The following is a 17,384-nucleotide window of genomic DNA, read 5'->3' on the forward strand; positions in this document are numbered from 1 at the left end:
TGATCTGAAAGGAAGAAGCTACTCAGTATCATTTCATCCATCATTTCAATATCTTTTCCGATTCTATAACTTCTATATTATGAAATGTATCAGTCCAGTTTGAAATAGTTACTATAAAGCATAGTTCTCCTGGTTAGTTGTTTGGGAAAATGCTTGAATGTCAACAGTCATATTTCCCATACATTCTAAGTGCTGCAATTTCAACAAATGTAAACAAGTATAAAATGAATCATTTTACCATGAAAAACACAACCTTCACCCTTATAGTAATGAGATTTTTGTTCGGAATAAGTAAGCAAGACATTGGTCTGTAGTCTTAGTGGACAACTCAATTAGAATGTCAATCCAGTGTGCAACTGACATAAAAATGGAAAAAATCATGTTTGGAATCTTAGAAAAGGAATTGAAAATGCCATTATATAAACCTATAGGAGATGATAGATAGATAGATAGATAGATAGATAGATAGATAGATAGATAGATAGATAGATAGATAGATGGCACGCAGTGAGGAGAGGATAAGGGAGAGACATGATCTACTTGGGAGGAGAGGGCCTTGATCCTCTTCATGGGCTGCAGCTGTGACAACTGAATAAGAGGATGGACCTGCGTACTGGCGAATGCTGGAAACAAAGTGTGGAAATATCTCTAGTTTATAGTTCCTCTCTGAGTTTGGCGTCCTTCCCAGCATGTGTTATCTGTGGACATCCTCCAGCCCTTATCTTGCCTGGTTTGTGTTACTTTTTTCCTTCTTCATATAACTGTTTATGTGGGAGTTTTTTTGTCTTCCATCAAAGATATTTGGAGCTTGGAAGCAAAGTGAAGGAATAAAAGGAGCTTCACCTATTTTCTGTGACTGTGTTTGTTCTGTATCCCACCTGGGTCATCACTCTGCTACTATTATATTGGCATATTATTCCACATTAAATAAGTTGTAATATTTTACAGAGAGATGGGTTAAAGAATTGAAGCTCCAGTCCCACAGATGTATTTAGCTATTGTTTTAGTTCAATACCTAATAAAAAGAACTGGATGGAAGAAAAAAAAATCATTAAGGTGGTACTATGTTTTTAGCTGAATAAATGACAAAATGGAGGAAACTTTGTTGTAATATAATTGCAGAATGAGTTCCAACCAGATGTGAAATTCAGGCTTGGGACTTGGCTTCAGAGAAAAAGAGAGACGTGCTCTAATTTATGTGAAATTTACAAAATCTGTTATTTAACGTGATGACATGAAACTTTACAAAATGTGAGGATATAATTAATATTCAGACTGATCTATAACAGTTTAATCCATTCTGGTAATTACTGTGCTTTGCTTGTAGGTTGTTTATAAAAACAATGATGTAAGACTGGAATTGTCTCGACTGGCCAAACAAGGAGATCCTAAGATGAAGATCCATGGTATCGTGGCATTTAAATGTGAAAATGTGGCAACCTTGGATCCAATCACTTTTGAAACACCAGAATCCTTTATTTCTTTGCCTAAATGGAATGCCAAAAAAACAGGCTCAATTTCCTTTGACTTTCGCACTACTGAACCCAATGGGCTGATTCTCTTCAGCCATGGCAAACCACGACATCAGAAAGATGCCAAACATCCACAAATGGTTAAAGTTGACTTCTTTGCCATTGAAATGCTTGATGGGCACCTCTACCTGCTTTTAGACATGGGATCTGGAACAATTAAAATAAAAGCTTTGCAGAAAAAAGTGAATGATGGAGAGTGGTACCATGTTGACTTTCAAAGAGATGGACGATCTGGTAAGTTTTGACAAAAATGCTCATGAACTTTAAATCTTCTATATAGCAGGGGTATCAAACTCACATTGTCACGGTGGAATCATGTGATGTATTGGGACTTTTTTATCCTTTGCTAAACCAAGCATGTGTGTGGCTAGCACGTGATGCATCTGGCCCATGGGCCAGGAGTTTGACAGCCCTGCTCTATAGTATAAAAAATGCAAGAGAAAATAATGCGTATTTAATATCACTCTGGAGGAGCAAAGCAATTATATTATGAAATATTCATCTTTTTGTCTTCCTGAACAAGTTGGAAAGTTTGAACAGTACTCAGCAGATAATCAAATGATATTTATTTTGTAAGTATTTTCAGTAAATAGGAAATGTAGTTCTCATATACTGCACCAACACAAAAAAGTTATGGAGAATAATATAAAAATAATAATTAATAAACAACACAAATAACTTGTGAACCATTAGTATCCTTTACATCACACATTAAATGATTTCATTTATCTTCAGGCACAGAATTGATCCATTAGTGGTTATACACTATTCATATTTTTTCAAAACTTTGTTGAAAAAGAAATTATCAATGAACAATTGGCACTGAATGAATCATAATGCATTAAGGAAATGCATCTATATATGAATAAAACATTAGAAATCATTGGTGTAATTGTATGTATGATAAAATACAGTTACATTTTGATTGCTGTCAGTTGTACTATTAAGTTCTTCATATATTTTATAGATTAATCTCTGCTGAGGAAAAAAAAATCAAATCAGAATTGAATCAGAGTTTCAGGAGAATAGTTTTCCACAACAAAATATTACATTATGAGATATGCACAACTTATTTTGTGGGATTTTTCAACTAAAATGTTATCAGAACAAGTAAAATAGCACATAAATTTTACACCTAAGCTTTCCACACTTCTTGGCACATCAGTTTTCTACGGAAGAAAAAAGTATAACTGGAGAAATGCCAACAGGTGGATATAGTTTGTTCATGGAATGGCTGTGTAACTTGTTTGATTCCTAGCAACTGGATGAATGTTAATATTCTCTTTTACTAAGAGAAAATAATCAATAAACAGGAAACACTCCATATTAAGTTTGGCTGGGAAGATGCTTGGAAGAATTTTCATGAAAATGACAATAATGAGCAAAACTTAGGAAGACCAATGTAATTTCATGCTAGGCAGGAGGTGTACAGGTAGAATTTTAGCTCTTCTGCAAGGCAATGAAAAATACATGAATGTGAAAGAAGGTTTACTGCATCTTTGTAGGTTTGGAGAAATATGTTATAAAGTGAATAGGCTTGAATTATGAAACTTTATGGAGTTGAAGGCTGGTTGCAAAATGCAATCACTGAAATATATAGAGGAAAGCAATGTGTGAAAATAAATGGAATGCTTAGTGAATATTTCATTATTGATCAAGGTGTAAAATAAACAATTTCTTGGTTGTTCAGTACATTTAACATTTAGATATATTGGGTTTTTTAATGAATTTATGGATTAATGTGTAAGGAATGCTCGTGATATTAGAAATGTGTTGGTTGGGAGTATGGATGTATATACATATTTGTATGCAGAACAAGCTGAGAACAAAAATATAATTAATATTTGTTTGTATGATGGAATAAGGATCAGAAAATTAGTTATTAAAAATTAAAGCAAAAAGTGAGTGAAGAATTATAAATTATATATACATTTGTGGGGGGGAGAGATAGATAAAATATGCATTTACATTGTTCCTTACAGATATACACTGTATTTATTAAATGAACCCTTGGATTCAACTTTGACCTGAAACTAAAAGGAACTTATATTGCAGGGAATGTTCAAATATACACTGTATTTATTAAATGAACCCTTGGATTCAACTTTGACATGAAACTAAAAGAAACTTATCATATTGCAGGGAATGTTCTATTATACTATAAAATTTAAGCCATCCAGAATCATTTAGTTGAGTTGGGTAGCTACAGAAATTGATTGGTTGAATAAATGAATGAATTTTATGTACCATAATGTTCATAGTTCTGCCTGTGGTAAATAATTCATTTTTCACATATCTTGGAGAAATGTTTCCTAAAGAGGTGAAATGATAGTGGTGTGATATAATTGCAAAACAAATACATGTAAGAAGAGTGAAAAAATTGAGAGGAATAGAAGATCAGGAAAGTTGTGGTTGAATAAAGTTGATGAGATCCTGGAAAAGAGAACTCAGAAGTTTTTTGTTTTTTTAAAAAAAACAAAAGACAATATATAAAGCAGTCTATAGAGCAGCGGTGGGATTCTACTGGTTCGGACCGGTTCTATAGAACTGGTTATGATTCTGCGCAGTTCAGAGAACTGGCAAATCATGCCCCTGGGTGGCCCCTCCCCTCTCTACCCACCCCTCCCCTCTCTACCCACCCCTCCTCTCCCTGCCCAGTCAGTCCTTATTGCACATGCGCAACATCGCACACATGCCCAACATTGCTGACTGAATTCTCTCCTGCCCAGTCACTCCTTAAGGTATTTCTTTTTTTCCCCTCCCAATGATCAGCTGTTCCGATGATCAGCTGTTCTGGGATCCCCCTTGCTGTCTTATTGCTTCATCCAGGAGGCTTCCCTGAGGCCCACAAGGCAAAAAAACGGGGGCGGGGGGCTGCAAAAAAGAAAAAGAAAAAAAGAAGCCATGCCCGCTTGGCCACACCCACCTAGCCACACCCACAGAACCAGTTGTTAAAAAATTTGAATCCCACCCTTCTATAGATGTAGTGGAAGCAAAAATGATTTGCAAAAATTGTAAGTTAAGGAGTCATATAGTAAATTGTGTTAAAGTAAGTCTTCCTATTTCTTATTCCCTTTTCTATTACATAAAACTGCTTACCTGGAAGGGAATAGTATAGTAGCTATGAATGTGTATATGTTTAAATTCTCACATTCACTGGAAATTACTTTCAAGGGCTGCTATTTAACTTCTGAAGGAAAAGTTACTAGCTTATTGGATTATATTCTTCTCCGTTTACCTGGTTTTTCTTTTTAGTGTGAAGACAAGTCCTGTATTATATTTTGGTTTATGAGTGTCTCTGGGTTAATATAACTTCAGGAAGTTTTAGGCATTTTATTAAAAATAGTAAAAGTTAAAAAAAAAAACACATGAGAGCCACAGTGGCACAGTGGTTAGAATGCAGTACTGCAGGCTACCTCTACTGACTGCTGGCTGACTGCAATTTGGCAGTTTGAATCTCACCAGGTCAAGGTTGACTTAGCCTTCCATCCTTCCGAGTTCAGTAAAACGAGAACCCAGATTGTTGGGGGTAGTATGCTGATTCTGTAAACCACTTAGAGAGGGTTGTAAAGCACTGTGAAGCTATATATAAGTCTAAATGCTCTTGCTATTGCTCTTTACAGACTTCAGGAATTGCTCATTGCTGATTTCCGTATGCAAAATCTCAGGGGCAAAGAGATTGTTTTCTGCTAATATGAAATGCCAGAAGAAGCAGCAAACATCACTGCCTTGCTCAGGTTCTGAATCGAAAAAATCTGCAAAGAAAAGAAAAGACAAGAACCCAGAAATTTTACACTAAGTAGAATGGCTTGTCCAACGAGCAAGATAAGGCAAAACTGATAAAACATTTGCCAGTTTCATCCCCCTTCCTCTTGTCTGAGCTACTGAAAGAGTTCTTCAAATACTTCAAGCTAGCATATCTCTTGCAGGACCTTCAGCGGTCTGAATGACACTGCAAGTGAGACAAATAGAAATCAGCAAATAAAAATCAGCATAATAGGAAATAGTTCCAAAAGAGTTATCAGTTTGAATGGTCATGTCTAAGTGACTTTATTGAGATGAAACTTTTATTGGACCAGATATAAAGGATCTGATTTAAGTTAACATTTACCGACAGAATGTCACATTCTATAAAAATTTAGAAAGTTACATGATTGTGGGTATGGATCTCTGTGTTACCTTTTGGGGGGAAAATAATAGGCAGTCTTATTATCAGAATCATAGATATTAGTACATATTATTTTCCAAAGTACACCTTATTATTTAAAAGTATATAAGTAATAAAGCTGTCAGAGAGTAAAAGCCCTATATATGAATCTTAAGCCTATCCATTTCATATGTGGAATCTTACTGTCTGCTTCCTCTATTCACACATCAACAACATTTAGTGCCTTATTTTTAAGTCTTTGGTTTATCTCACCATGGATTGGCTTTCCAGCCAAAATGCAAAACAAGACATAAATGGAAATGTTATCAATTTCATTTTCATCTCACTGCAGTCATTTTGCTTGAATCTGAAACTATAGGTAATTTCTCTGAACAAGTTGGTATTAAACTAGATTTGGTTACAAGAAACTTGATTTGTTTCAGATGAAGCAACAAATTGCAGTTAATCACAAATGGAAACATGCTCATTTATAAGTTGTAAGCTGTTTGGTGACTGACTGGTTATTCTACTAGCGTAGTAAGGAAAAGGACATTCACTACTAAGCAGCCAAAGTAAGCCATCCCTCCCCTTCTTGCTTCTGCTGCAGTATGGTGATAGATAGTGGAAATGCTAATGACTGTCAGATGAGCAATGGAAGAGGGACAATTCAGACAAAAGTGGCATCTTAACAGAGCTGATACTGTCCCTATTTCCTTTCATTTCCTCTGCTACTGCCTGATATAATGTTTCTGCCAAGTCTCAGTTTTAGAAAACAGACTTGTTAAAATGAAATTGCTGAGATAATGAATATAATTGAAGAGGCTCATTAACTCACACCTATGGGAAATGTTTGTCTGTTGCTGCATTGCCAACCTTGCAGGTAAAGCACTGAGGAGGAGGCGAAAATGAGAGGTTGGAAATCCCAGAAAAGCATTCAGCAAAGCTTTGCTGTCTGTGGCTTTTGCAACCTGTCAAAATTGCACTAATAATTGTGTTATGAGGCTGCTTGAGCACTTTCATGTTTTGTTAAGCTCTTCAGAATGTTAAAAGAAAAAATAAGGAAGCCCTTCACAAGGATTTCATTAACCAAGCTGCTATTCAAATATCTGGAAAATCATGATTGTGTTTTTGAATCAGACAAGAAATTCAACATGGTCAAATTCTACTTGTACATGCCAGTGTAAGACAGGCTATGTAAACAGTTTGTTTTCACTGCTAAACCTACATTTAACAGCTAAAATGTCATTGAATTTTTGAATTAAAACCTGAATTCCAGTTTAAGTGCTAGAAATTATAGGGTGGAAAGAGGCACATGGCTTTTTTTCAGAATATATAATTAGAGGCTTGGAATAATCACTGTCTCAATCAAAGTAGCATTTTACACATATCCATTTCATTGTTGGAAGTATTTTCTCTATCCCCTTATGCCATTTGGAGGCTATTTTTATATCTCTGTGTATGTGTGTATTAAACAATATGATACTTTCCAACTTATTCAAGTACTTTTCACATTATTCCTGATTCATAGAACCCCAAGAAGTAGGGGATAGGAACCCTAACTAGATGTCTGTAAACAATTAAAAACTTAGGTCATGACCAATCATTTTAAAACAAATAAAACACCAGGCTTCCACTCCTTGAGAGTCAGTTCCCTCTGTGGGTTGAAGTCTATTGTGCCTTGTAAATATTTACCCATAGTAAGCATGTTTAAAATTTTGGACTATCGAGGTTTTCTTCCAGACATTCTTTCATGGATGAGCAGTTGCAGAGCTGCCCACATTTTAAAATCACAAATAGGATTACTTACCATGACATCCCAAAATTTTGCTCCATCCCCATCATTCATTTTCTTTCTTTTTTCCTTTTTTCTTTCTCTTTCTTTCTTTCTTTCTTTCTTTCTTTCTTTCTTTCTTTCTTTCTCTTTCTCTCTCTCTCTCTTTCCATCTCCTTCCCCCTCCCTCCCTCTCTCAAGTTAACACAAATAACACACTAGCAGGTTCTTCCAAACTGGCCCATTTTCATACTTTTATTTTCTTTCTGACCAATGCAAAACATCTATGGAAGATAAATGACTATTTCAGGGATCAAATATTTTTACTACCAGTTCTGTGGGCGTGGCTAGGTGGGAGTGGCTAGGTGGGCGTAGCCATGTGACTGAGTTGGCTCCTCCTCCTCCTCCTCCTCCTCCTCCTCCTCTTCTTCTTCTTCTTCTTCTTCTTCTTCTTCTTCTTCTTCTTCTTCTTCTTCTTCTTCTTCTTCTTCTTCTTTGCAGCGCCTTCCCCCCTGCGCTCTGTTTTTTGACCTCCTGGGCCTCAGGGAAGTCTCCTGAGGGGGCATTTTTGCTCACAGGAGGTTTCCTTGAGCCCCAGGAGGCAAAAATGGATTGGGGGGGGGGCGCAGCATCCCCCACTCCATTTTTTTTGCCTCCTGCCCTCAGGGAAGCTTCCTGTGAGGCCATTTTTGCTTCCAGGAGGCTTCTCTGAGGCTCAGGAAGCTAAAAAAATGACCACGGTGCAATCTTTAATAAATAAAGCAATCTTTATTTCACCTCCCCTTGTAACTACTGTTTATAATGCACAAATAAAACATAATCAGGAAAAATAGCCTATTTCAGCACATATTAGAACTTCACAGGAGATAGCTAGGTTCACTCATGAATATCTGCTTTATTCCTAAATTCCTTTATTCCACTGCTCAAATAGAGGTAGTCCTTGACTTACAACGGTTCATCTAGTGACCGTTCAAAGTAATAACGGCTCTGAAAAAAGTGACTTATGACTGTTTTTCACAGTTACAACCTTTTCAGCATCCCCATGATCATGTGATCAAAATTCAGATGCTTGGCAACTGGTTCATACTTAAGAGCATTATTGTGTCCCAAGGTCATGTGATCACCTTTTGCCACCTTCTGACAAGCAATATCAGTGGGGAAGCCAGATTTACTTAACAACCAGATCACTAACTTACCAACTTCAATTATGGCAAGTAAGTTTGTAAAATGGGGCAAAACTCACTTAACAAATGTCTCACTTAAGAACTGAAAGTTTCAATTGTCATCGTAAGTTGAGGACTACCTTTAATAAACTCAATTCAAAAGGAATAGCTATTCCTAAACTGAAAATGGGAGGCAACGCTGAATGTTAACTGACTAACATTTCTCCCTCATCCTAGTAAGGTGTTTAGAAGGCAGAACTTCCTAAATACTAGAACTTCCACCTCTTCTGGATGTTGATGTTGGGGGAGAGATTCACAAAGATGTAATGCTCATCTGTTTATTGAGAAGGAGGAAATTTGAAGGGATGAATGTATAGATGAAAGAGGAAGATAAACTGAAATCACTATAGAAAAGGGCCTCCTATCCTCAGCTTTCCCTTGAATTCCAGAAGGATAAAATATATTAAGTCTCACTGACAGGACCAGAAGGCCATGCTTTCTTTATCTGGGTCTGAACGAACATCATCTTCCAGACCGTCCAGTGCCATTTCTGTCAGAAGCCCAGAAATGAATAGTTAATGGAAGTAGCAGATTCACCCCAATTTGTATGTCTCACAACCTTCTTCAACATTTGGGGATAAGGCAGAAATTACCCAGAATAGCTAGTTCAGGAGACAAGTTCCAAAGTAACTTGGGACTGCCTTCACAGAGCAGGAACTGCCTCTCCTGTGCAGTCAACTTGGGAAAGAATTCTTAACTTCCTGTCCCTTCAAAATATTAAATAAGACACAGGAAGGACAGCTCTTCTATAGCTGGCTCAGTTTATTTTATTTTATTTTATTTTATTCATTTGGCTTTTTTTATCCCCTCTTTATTACTTTATAAATAACTCAAGGCTGCAAATAATCCTTCCTCCTCCTATTTTCCCCACAACAACCCTGTGATGTAAATTGGACTGAGAATAAATGACTGGTACAAAGTCACCCAGCCAGCTTTTGTTTATTAATCAAAATTGTATAGCTGCTCATCTCACTTAAAGTGACTATGGGAAGCATACAAAGATCGTTACAGATGTTAATGTATGCTACCTTATCTGCTGAATGAGCTTAGGAATCAGTTGTGCAGCAAATAAATATATTTATGGATATCAAGACACCTTTGTCCTTAAATGATGTGATGTGATGAGATGATGATGAAGATGATGATCGTCATCATCATTGTCATGCTCCACCATTGGAAAAGTGGGCATTAAATATCCAGAGAAAACTCCCCAGGAAGAAAACAGATAATATAAGGTAAACCTAAAGAGAGCAATATGAATTTACTGCATCTGTGCTGCAAAAATCTGGATTGAAACTGGATGTAGGAGATACAGAAAACTGCCGTTTAGATAACAGATAATCAGAGTTGGAAGGGACCTTATAGGTCATCTAATCCAACACCCTGCCTAAGCAGGAGACCCTACACCATTTCTGATAAATGGCAGTCCAATCTCTTTTTGAAGGTCTGAAGTGATGGCGCTTCCACAACTTCCAAGGGCAAGCTGTTCTGTTTAGATTTAGTATACCTAACTGCAACTATTTATTGATTTTAAATATCAGTTTTAAGTTTCAAGTCATTTATGGATTTCATTTGTTTGGAATTCTAGAGCTTTTGTAGAAGAGGGTTTTGCTCTGAGGACACTTTAAAAACATTGTGATCCTGTGAAATATGTGATGATTACATATGCATATGAAATTTTGACAAAAGCCATAGCCTGGTGAAAGAAGTGATACATAGAGGGTTCTTGTTGGGTTGGGTTTTTTTTTTTTTTGTGTGGCAATACTAATTAAATGCAGCAGTATCTTTTTTAAACAGGTAAATGTTTAGACTCAGTATGAGGCAGTTAATTTTGCCTAGATATGATTTATAAAATTGCATGTTACCTCTCTCCCTCAATGCTTTCAAATAATGATGCTGGAGAAACCTCTTCGGAGTCCCTTAGACTGCAAGGGTATCAGATCAGTCAATCCTAAAAGAAATCAACCCCGACTGATTTTTGGAAGGACAGTTTCTGAAGCTGAAGCTCAAACGCTTTGCCCACCTAATGAGAAGAGAGAACTCATTGGCAAAGATCCTGACGTTGAGAAAGGAGAAGGAGATGGCAGGGGATGTGATGATTAGATAGTGTCATTAACTCAATGAAAGTGAATTTGAGCAACCTCCGGAAAATGATGGAGAACTGGGGGAGGGGGGGCTGTCATGCTATGGTCTATGGGGTCACAAAGAGTTGGACATGTTTTAGCAACTAAACAACTTTTCCTCAAAGCCTTAGACATGACCGCCCAAACCTTTGAATTTGATTGAAAAATATATTTTAAAAAAGCACTCAGATTAAGTAAATTGCTTTAATTTTAAAGTAAATCAAATTTTCAATTCTGATCACAACAATTCATTTGTCTTGGCTTCACCTATTTTTTTGTAGTGAATCCCCTAATATATCACTCAAAGACCAAATATAGCCCTAAGCCTAAAAAAATAAAAGTATGTTCTGATATACAAGACCTTGTCCCAGATGAATTGCTAGTCCCAGAAAATAATTAATGAGAACTGCATTTTACTGCTGTGCACTTTCACAGAGCTTAAAAGGACCACTAAGAGCTTTTGATTATTAACCTGTTGTGCTTTTGCTTTTGTCCTTTAGCACTGCACTGCATTTCTTGTTTTTACATTTTTTCTGGCACTCCCAGAATCCATTATTGATCAAACTTCAGGAGAGCAAGAATAATATGCTTGGCACTGTATCTGCATTCTGAGAAATATTGTGATATGAGTAGAGATAGATGCACAAACACAGAAACACACACAAGCACACACACACACACACACACACACACACACACACACACACATCTACATTAAAAGCATGGACAGAAAGTCATCACCCTTAATGTCTAACTAAGTATAAATTTTAGTTTTCAAAAATAACTTTAAATTTGTTTATATTCCATTAAAGAAGCATGGCAAATGTTTCCAAGGCTTAAGCTTCCTCCATCTAAATGTAGGAACAGAGCAAAAAAAAATGTTTTACTAAATCCACAAACAGTAGGCAACAAACAGATCCACAAACAGTAGGCAACTAAATTGTTTCCTGGTAACCATCTCACTGTGATTCTGATGTAGATGGGTAAAGGTTTTGAATAATGTATTACTGAGTTGTTACCTTACTTTCAGCTTTGGCCCTTTCACATTCAGCATTTGCTCCCATCAGGCACTGAAGAAATGCTGTGGTCTTTTTTTTTTCCCTGATAAGGTAAATCTTTGGTGCAGTCTCTGTTTCTGCTGACTTCATAAATACCTCGATGCATTTTTCTTGGCAAAAATGCAGAATTGGTCCTTGATTACTAATAGGATGTTTCCCACTAAACCTCTGGTATTTCCTGGAGGCCTACCATCCAAGCACTAGCCAAGCCTAACCTTACTTAGGTTCTCAGTTTAGACAAGATCAGTGAAGTATTGCCCCTGCTACCTAGTTCTTTAAGTAGATGAGCTGAGACTGCAACATTTCCATTTGCTAGTATTCTTCAGGGCTTGTGGACTCCCCCTTTTTTTCCCACACTAACTTTTGTTTCTCTCTGACTCCCTGCCTTCTGGGTTCAAATAAGCCATAACTTTATCCCTACTTCTCACCCTCCCTCCCCCATGTATTTCTATTTGGTTGAAGCTGTTGGGAAAGCATCTGTTGCAAAAGGATGGTATTATGCCATCATCACAGATTTGATTGAGAAATAATAAGCAAAATGTAGTGATGCTTTGATAAGTAGCTTTTTTCTTACGCCAATTTTGTTTGCTTGTTTTATTCAAAGTGGTCAAATAAACACATTTTATCATTTCCCACTCATGTGTTGGTGCTGCATGTAGTGTTGGCCTTGATTCCTGGCAGGGTGTGCATGTTGCAACACGTCTCGATCTCCCCGTCCATTCCTGGTCACCACACATAACTCCTGGCCAATGCTTTCATTTTTATCACTCCTTGGTGCCCCTCATGCAATGTGTTTAAGATGTCCTTCTGTAATGTTTTGGGGATGATTACTCTATTTTCCCATAGAAGGCATCTCTTTAATCCCATTAGCTCAAGCTGTCTCACCACGAGCAGCTTGCATTCCTCACCTACCTTGTTTACTGGCCAACCCTTCCATACCCAGTTCAAAATGTGCGCCAATGTCCTGACTTTAGCAGTAGCTCTCGCAATCTTGGCAACCGTGATTGGAGTGTTTGCAAGAGTTTCTATTAGCAGCATACTTGTTCCTGGTGCTGGGTCTTCCATCGGTTCCAGCAGTGGGTATCTACTGAGTGCGCCTGTGTGGTCAATTACCTTCCCAGGTCTATAGTTCAGTTTGTAGTTATAGGTGGTGAGGAAGTCCATCCAACATCATTCTCAGTGATAAAACATGTGGTGTGGGTCGGTCCCCATGATTAAATCCAGGAGAGGCTTGTGGTCGGTTATGAGTTCAAATGCTTACCCGTAGACATATTCATGGAATCTTTTGATTCCAGCAACTGCAGCCAGTGCTTCTTTGTCTAGCTGGCTGTAGTTGCTTTCTGTTTTATATAATGTCTTTGAGTGATATGCAATGGGGGCTTCCCACCCGTTTGGCATACAATGGCTAAATATTGCCCTTATTCCAAAAAGTGAAGCGTCACAGGATAATCTTAGTGGCAAAGTTTCATTATACTGGACAGGTATGCTTTCTGATGTTAATAGATTTTTTTAATTTGTTTGAATGTTCTCTCTTCCTTTTTCCCCCATGTCCATGCTGCCTTCTTATCAAGTAGCCGATGTAGGGGTTCAGTAATCATCGTTTTCTGCTGCAAGAAAATATCATAGAAATTCAATAACCCCCAGAATCCTTGCAATTCTGTTTTATTGCTAGGTGTTGGGGCTTCCCTGATTGCTTTTAGTTTGCCATCAGTGGAGTGTATTCCAGAGCTATCGATTAGATACCCCCAAAATTCCACTTTTTCCACTGCTAACTGGCATTTGTCCTTCTTCACCTTCAACTCTACTTCCTGGAATCTGCTTAATACCGCCCTTAGTCTTTGTTGTAGTTGTTCCTTGTTGCCTGTTGATACCAGGACATTGTCAAAATAAGGTACTACTCCTTCAATGCCCTGTAGAAGCTGCTCCATGAGGCTCTGGAACAATCCTGGGGTAACGCTTAACACAAACTATGTGTGACTATGGTCTGGGCTTCTGCTGTAGTTTCATCAACTGGCAGTTGTTGATATGCCTGGGCCAAATTGAGTTTAGCGAATATCTTGCCTAGGAGTGCAGCATCTATTGCACAACTGTTGCACAACAACAGTATGTGCTCTGCTGCAAAGCCTTATTTAGGGTAGATTTGTAATCTCCGCACAGACACTGGCTCTGAAGGGTTATATCCCTTAGTCTCTCATGGCATCATCCACAATTTTCAGGCAGAGGTGATTTCCCTCGGATTTGTGATGAAATCGCTGATGTTCTCTCCTTCTCTTTGGTCCCATCAGTAGAATTTGTGCTGGCATACTAGGGAAGATGCTTGGGGTACATAGTGTGCCTGTAGTATTCACTCCAATTCCAGCCAGGCCATCGTCTTCAGTTCATTGGATGATGATAGGGCTTTGGCCATCTTGAATATGGTAGGCCCACAATGGATTAGGAGCACAGCCCTTTTCCACTGTTCTGAGAGGCCAAGTAGGTCATTCACCTCCAGGAACATGTGGAAATGATCCATGTATGAATCACAGTCTTCTCTGGCTGGGTTGAATGGTGCCAGTGAGATGTTTGCTCCAGACATCTTGGTTGGTCAGTTTGAGTTGCGATGGCCGACAATGCCACGTGGCTGCTGTTTGAACTGGTGGTGTCCTTTGTTGTTCAGTATCCCACCATCATTGCCAGTGTTAAGTCATGGGCAAAAGAACACAGGACATGCTTGGAGAGGTTCCTCAGATTTATTGCTCCATAAACCGCACTGAAAGTCAAGCTGTGGCAGCTCCTTTTTAAAGGGGAGCTGTATGTGCCTTCAGCCAGTGACACAAGTTCCTTTTTCCCACTTCTGACTCTGGGACCAATGATTGGTTCCTATGTCAGAAACATGTTGATTTATTCAATATCCAACACCTTTTATTAAAAGTATATATAAAATTATATATTGCATTTCATGGTTCATGGCTAAAACTGAAAAAGAGCTGGAGACAAATGTCTTTCAAATTTGTAGGCAATGAAATTAGATTAGTGATTCTTCAGGGAAAGAAGAATTCTCCAATTTCTCAGGAGGCAGAGATCTACAATGGAAGAGGAAGTTTCCCTCAGACCATTGGAGATATGATTGCACAAGAAAAGGCAGGATTTACTGATCTCAGAGGCTCATTCCTAATAAGTGCAAGATACCCTTCTCCGGATATGAAGATTTCTCCATAATTCTCCTTTGGATCAATTTCTAAAGCAACTTTTGCTTTCTCAGATAAAATGTTAATGACTAGGAAAAAATGGTGTGTATGTGCATGAAGAAGGTTTGTATATAGGATATAAAAGACCTTTTGGAGGAAAGCTCCAGCTGGCAGTACTGTATTATATAATTATTTCAGTTATTGTCTGATCTATGTTTAAACACTAGGACAAATCTGAGTTAAAATATATACTTTGAAAAAATTTAGACCTAGGTACTGCTTTTTTTCATTTTTCTCTACTTTGTAAACATTTTCTATGTGTTTGGCATAGTTTAGTGGCAAGGCTATAGTTCTAATCAACAGTTCAAATCTATTGCAGCCTTATGCATATCTCCTCAGAAACTACAGACTGTTTTGTTCAAAAGTTTACTTTTAGGAAAGCAAATTTTTGAAATCCTGCCTATACAATTGGCAATATTTAAGTTTGCAATTTTGATTTAGGGAAATATTCCAAAGCTTAGGTTTGAATAAATTGGGTAGAGTAACTAACATTTTTTGCAGCATGGTTACTCTGGCCTGAGGCATAATTTTAAACAAACATTCTTCAACTACTCTGCTATTATTTAAGAAACTGATGAAAATAAAATTCTTCAAATAATTAAAAAGTTTAGGGGAAAGGAGTTTGATCCATTCAGATGTCTCATTTTTAATCAGGTCTTATTTGTCTTAGAATTTTAGGAGGAGCAGTCTGTGTCACAAATGTTAAATAACTAAAATAACAGATTATGATGATTTTAAATGCAATGTCAGTGAAAGATTGTTCATCTATAGCTGCTCCATGTACCCTAAAAACAGGACAAATAAATTATGTAAATGTGCTTAGAACAGAAGAAAATTTAGCCTAAATTCATATTTAATGTTTAAGATCAAATCATTCCAATATAAGAATCAGCTGCAAATTTTGTGATCATGTTTTGATCCTAGAGCTGTTTTCCTGTCTCATGAAAATTTTCTATCCTGAAAATAACAGTGGAGGCCCTGGTTTGGATAGCTTCTGATAAAACAGAGCAAATTGTGGGGACCTCAACTGATTTTCGAGTAGTGTCCTTTTTTCATACTCATACTAGTTACTTTTTAAGTTTTTTTAAATTATTCTGAATTGTTCTTCAGTGCCATTTTTCATTCAAGTTATTTTACTTGGAATGGAAACGTTTCATTACTATGATATGTAATTCCTCAAACATATGAGGAAACATTCATTTCATTTTTTTCTGCTATTTTTTTTACATCTGTATTATTTCTTTGGTTTTCAATTTCATAAAATTCCAGTCACCCATAACTAAGAATAATCCTTCTAGAAGTTTGCTGGTTATAATTTTTGTCTCCTATTCACATGGTGTTTGTATTCGTGCATTGATTGACTGATTGATTGATTAATGTTCTTACTTCTTAAAAGCAAAAGAACCAAGTATGGAGCTAGCATAGTACAAAATGTGCTATCTTGATACTAATGAATACAAATGATCAAATTATATGCTATAAAGGAATTAAATTGGTTTCATCACACAATCTTGTATTGTATATACCATGTTAGAAAATCAATATACCCTCTTAAAAATATATTGTAGAAAATTGCCTTGTTTTTGTCAGCAAATGAAACAAATGAACATGGAACTATAATTCATTCCACGTGATTAATTCTTGTAATAACAATTGAATAGGTTATTTCTTTTTCTTTTTAATTTAATTTATTCAAGTTTCCATTTTTCTCCAATTAAATAGATGTGGCAATAAGAAGTATTTATTATAATCACTGGGGGGGGATGACTTTCAGTGGGAAACAGAATATAAATACCAATAATAAATAGTTAAAATATATTGTCTCAAATGAATTACTTATGCTTTGTTGCTAAATAGGTACCATTTCTGTCAACACGATGCGAACTCCGTATACTGCACCAGGAGAAAGTGAGATCTTGGACCTAGATGATGATTTATATCTTGGAGGTTTGCCAGAAAATAAAGCTGGTCTTGTCTTTCCAACGGAGGTCTGGACAGCCCTATTAAATTATGGCTATGTGGGCTGTATTCGAGACTTATTTATTGATGGACAAAGTAAAGACATCCGTCAAATGGCAGAAATCCAGAGCACATCTGGGGTGAAACCCTCCTGTTCAAGAGAAACAGCAAAGCCATGTCTAAGCAACCCATGCAAAAACAATGGCGTATGCAGAGATGGCTGGAACAGATATGTCTGCGATTGCTCTGGTACAGGCTACCTGGGCAGATCATGTGAGCGAGGTAAGTCACTGTCTTCAGACCTTTGGTTTGCGGAATGAGGACAGAATTAAAGTGGAACAGTA

The 17,384-nt window shown here is 37.1% G+C and overlaps 1 protein-coding gene across 26 annotated transcripts in view; it reads left to right on the forward strand.

The window, feature by feature from the left end:
• Positions 1 to 17,384, forward strand: part of NRXN1 (neurexin 1) — a 915,732-nt gene that overhangs the window by 376,265 nt on the left and 522,083 nt on the right. For all 26 annotated transcript variants that reach the window (XM_087930798.1, XM_087930804.1, XM_087930891.1 and 23 more), the window contains 2 exons: positions 1,328 to 1,766; positions 16,939 to 17,322. In XM_087930798.1, coding sequence (XP_087786924.1) covers positions 1,328 to 1,766; positions 16,939 to 17,322 — 823 coding nt within the window. The remainder of the gene's footprint in view (positions 1 to 1,327; positions 1,767 to 16,938; positions 17,323 to 17,384) is intronic.

This window comes from Pseudonaja textilis, chromosome 1, assembly GCF_049901715.1.
Source record: "Pseudonaja textilis isolate UNSWEBS1 chromosome 1, rPseTex1.2, whole genome shotgun sequence".
Taxonomy (NCBI): Eukaryota; Metazoa; Chordata; class Lepidosauria; order Squamata; family Elapidae; genus Pseudonaja; species Pseudonaja textilis.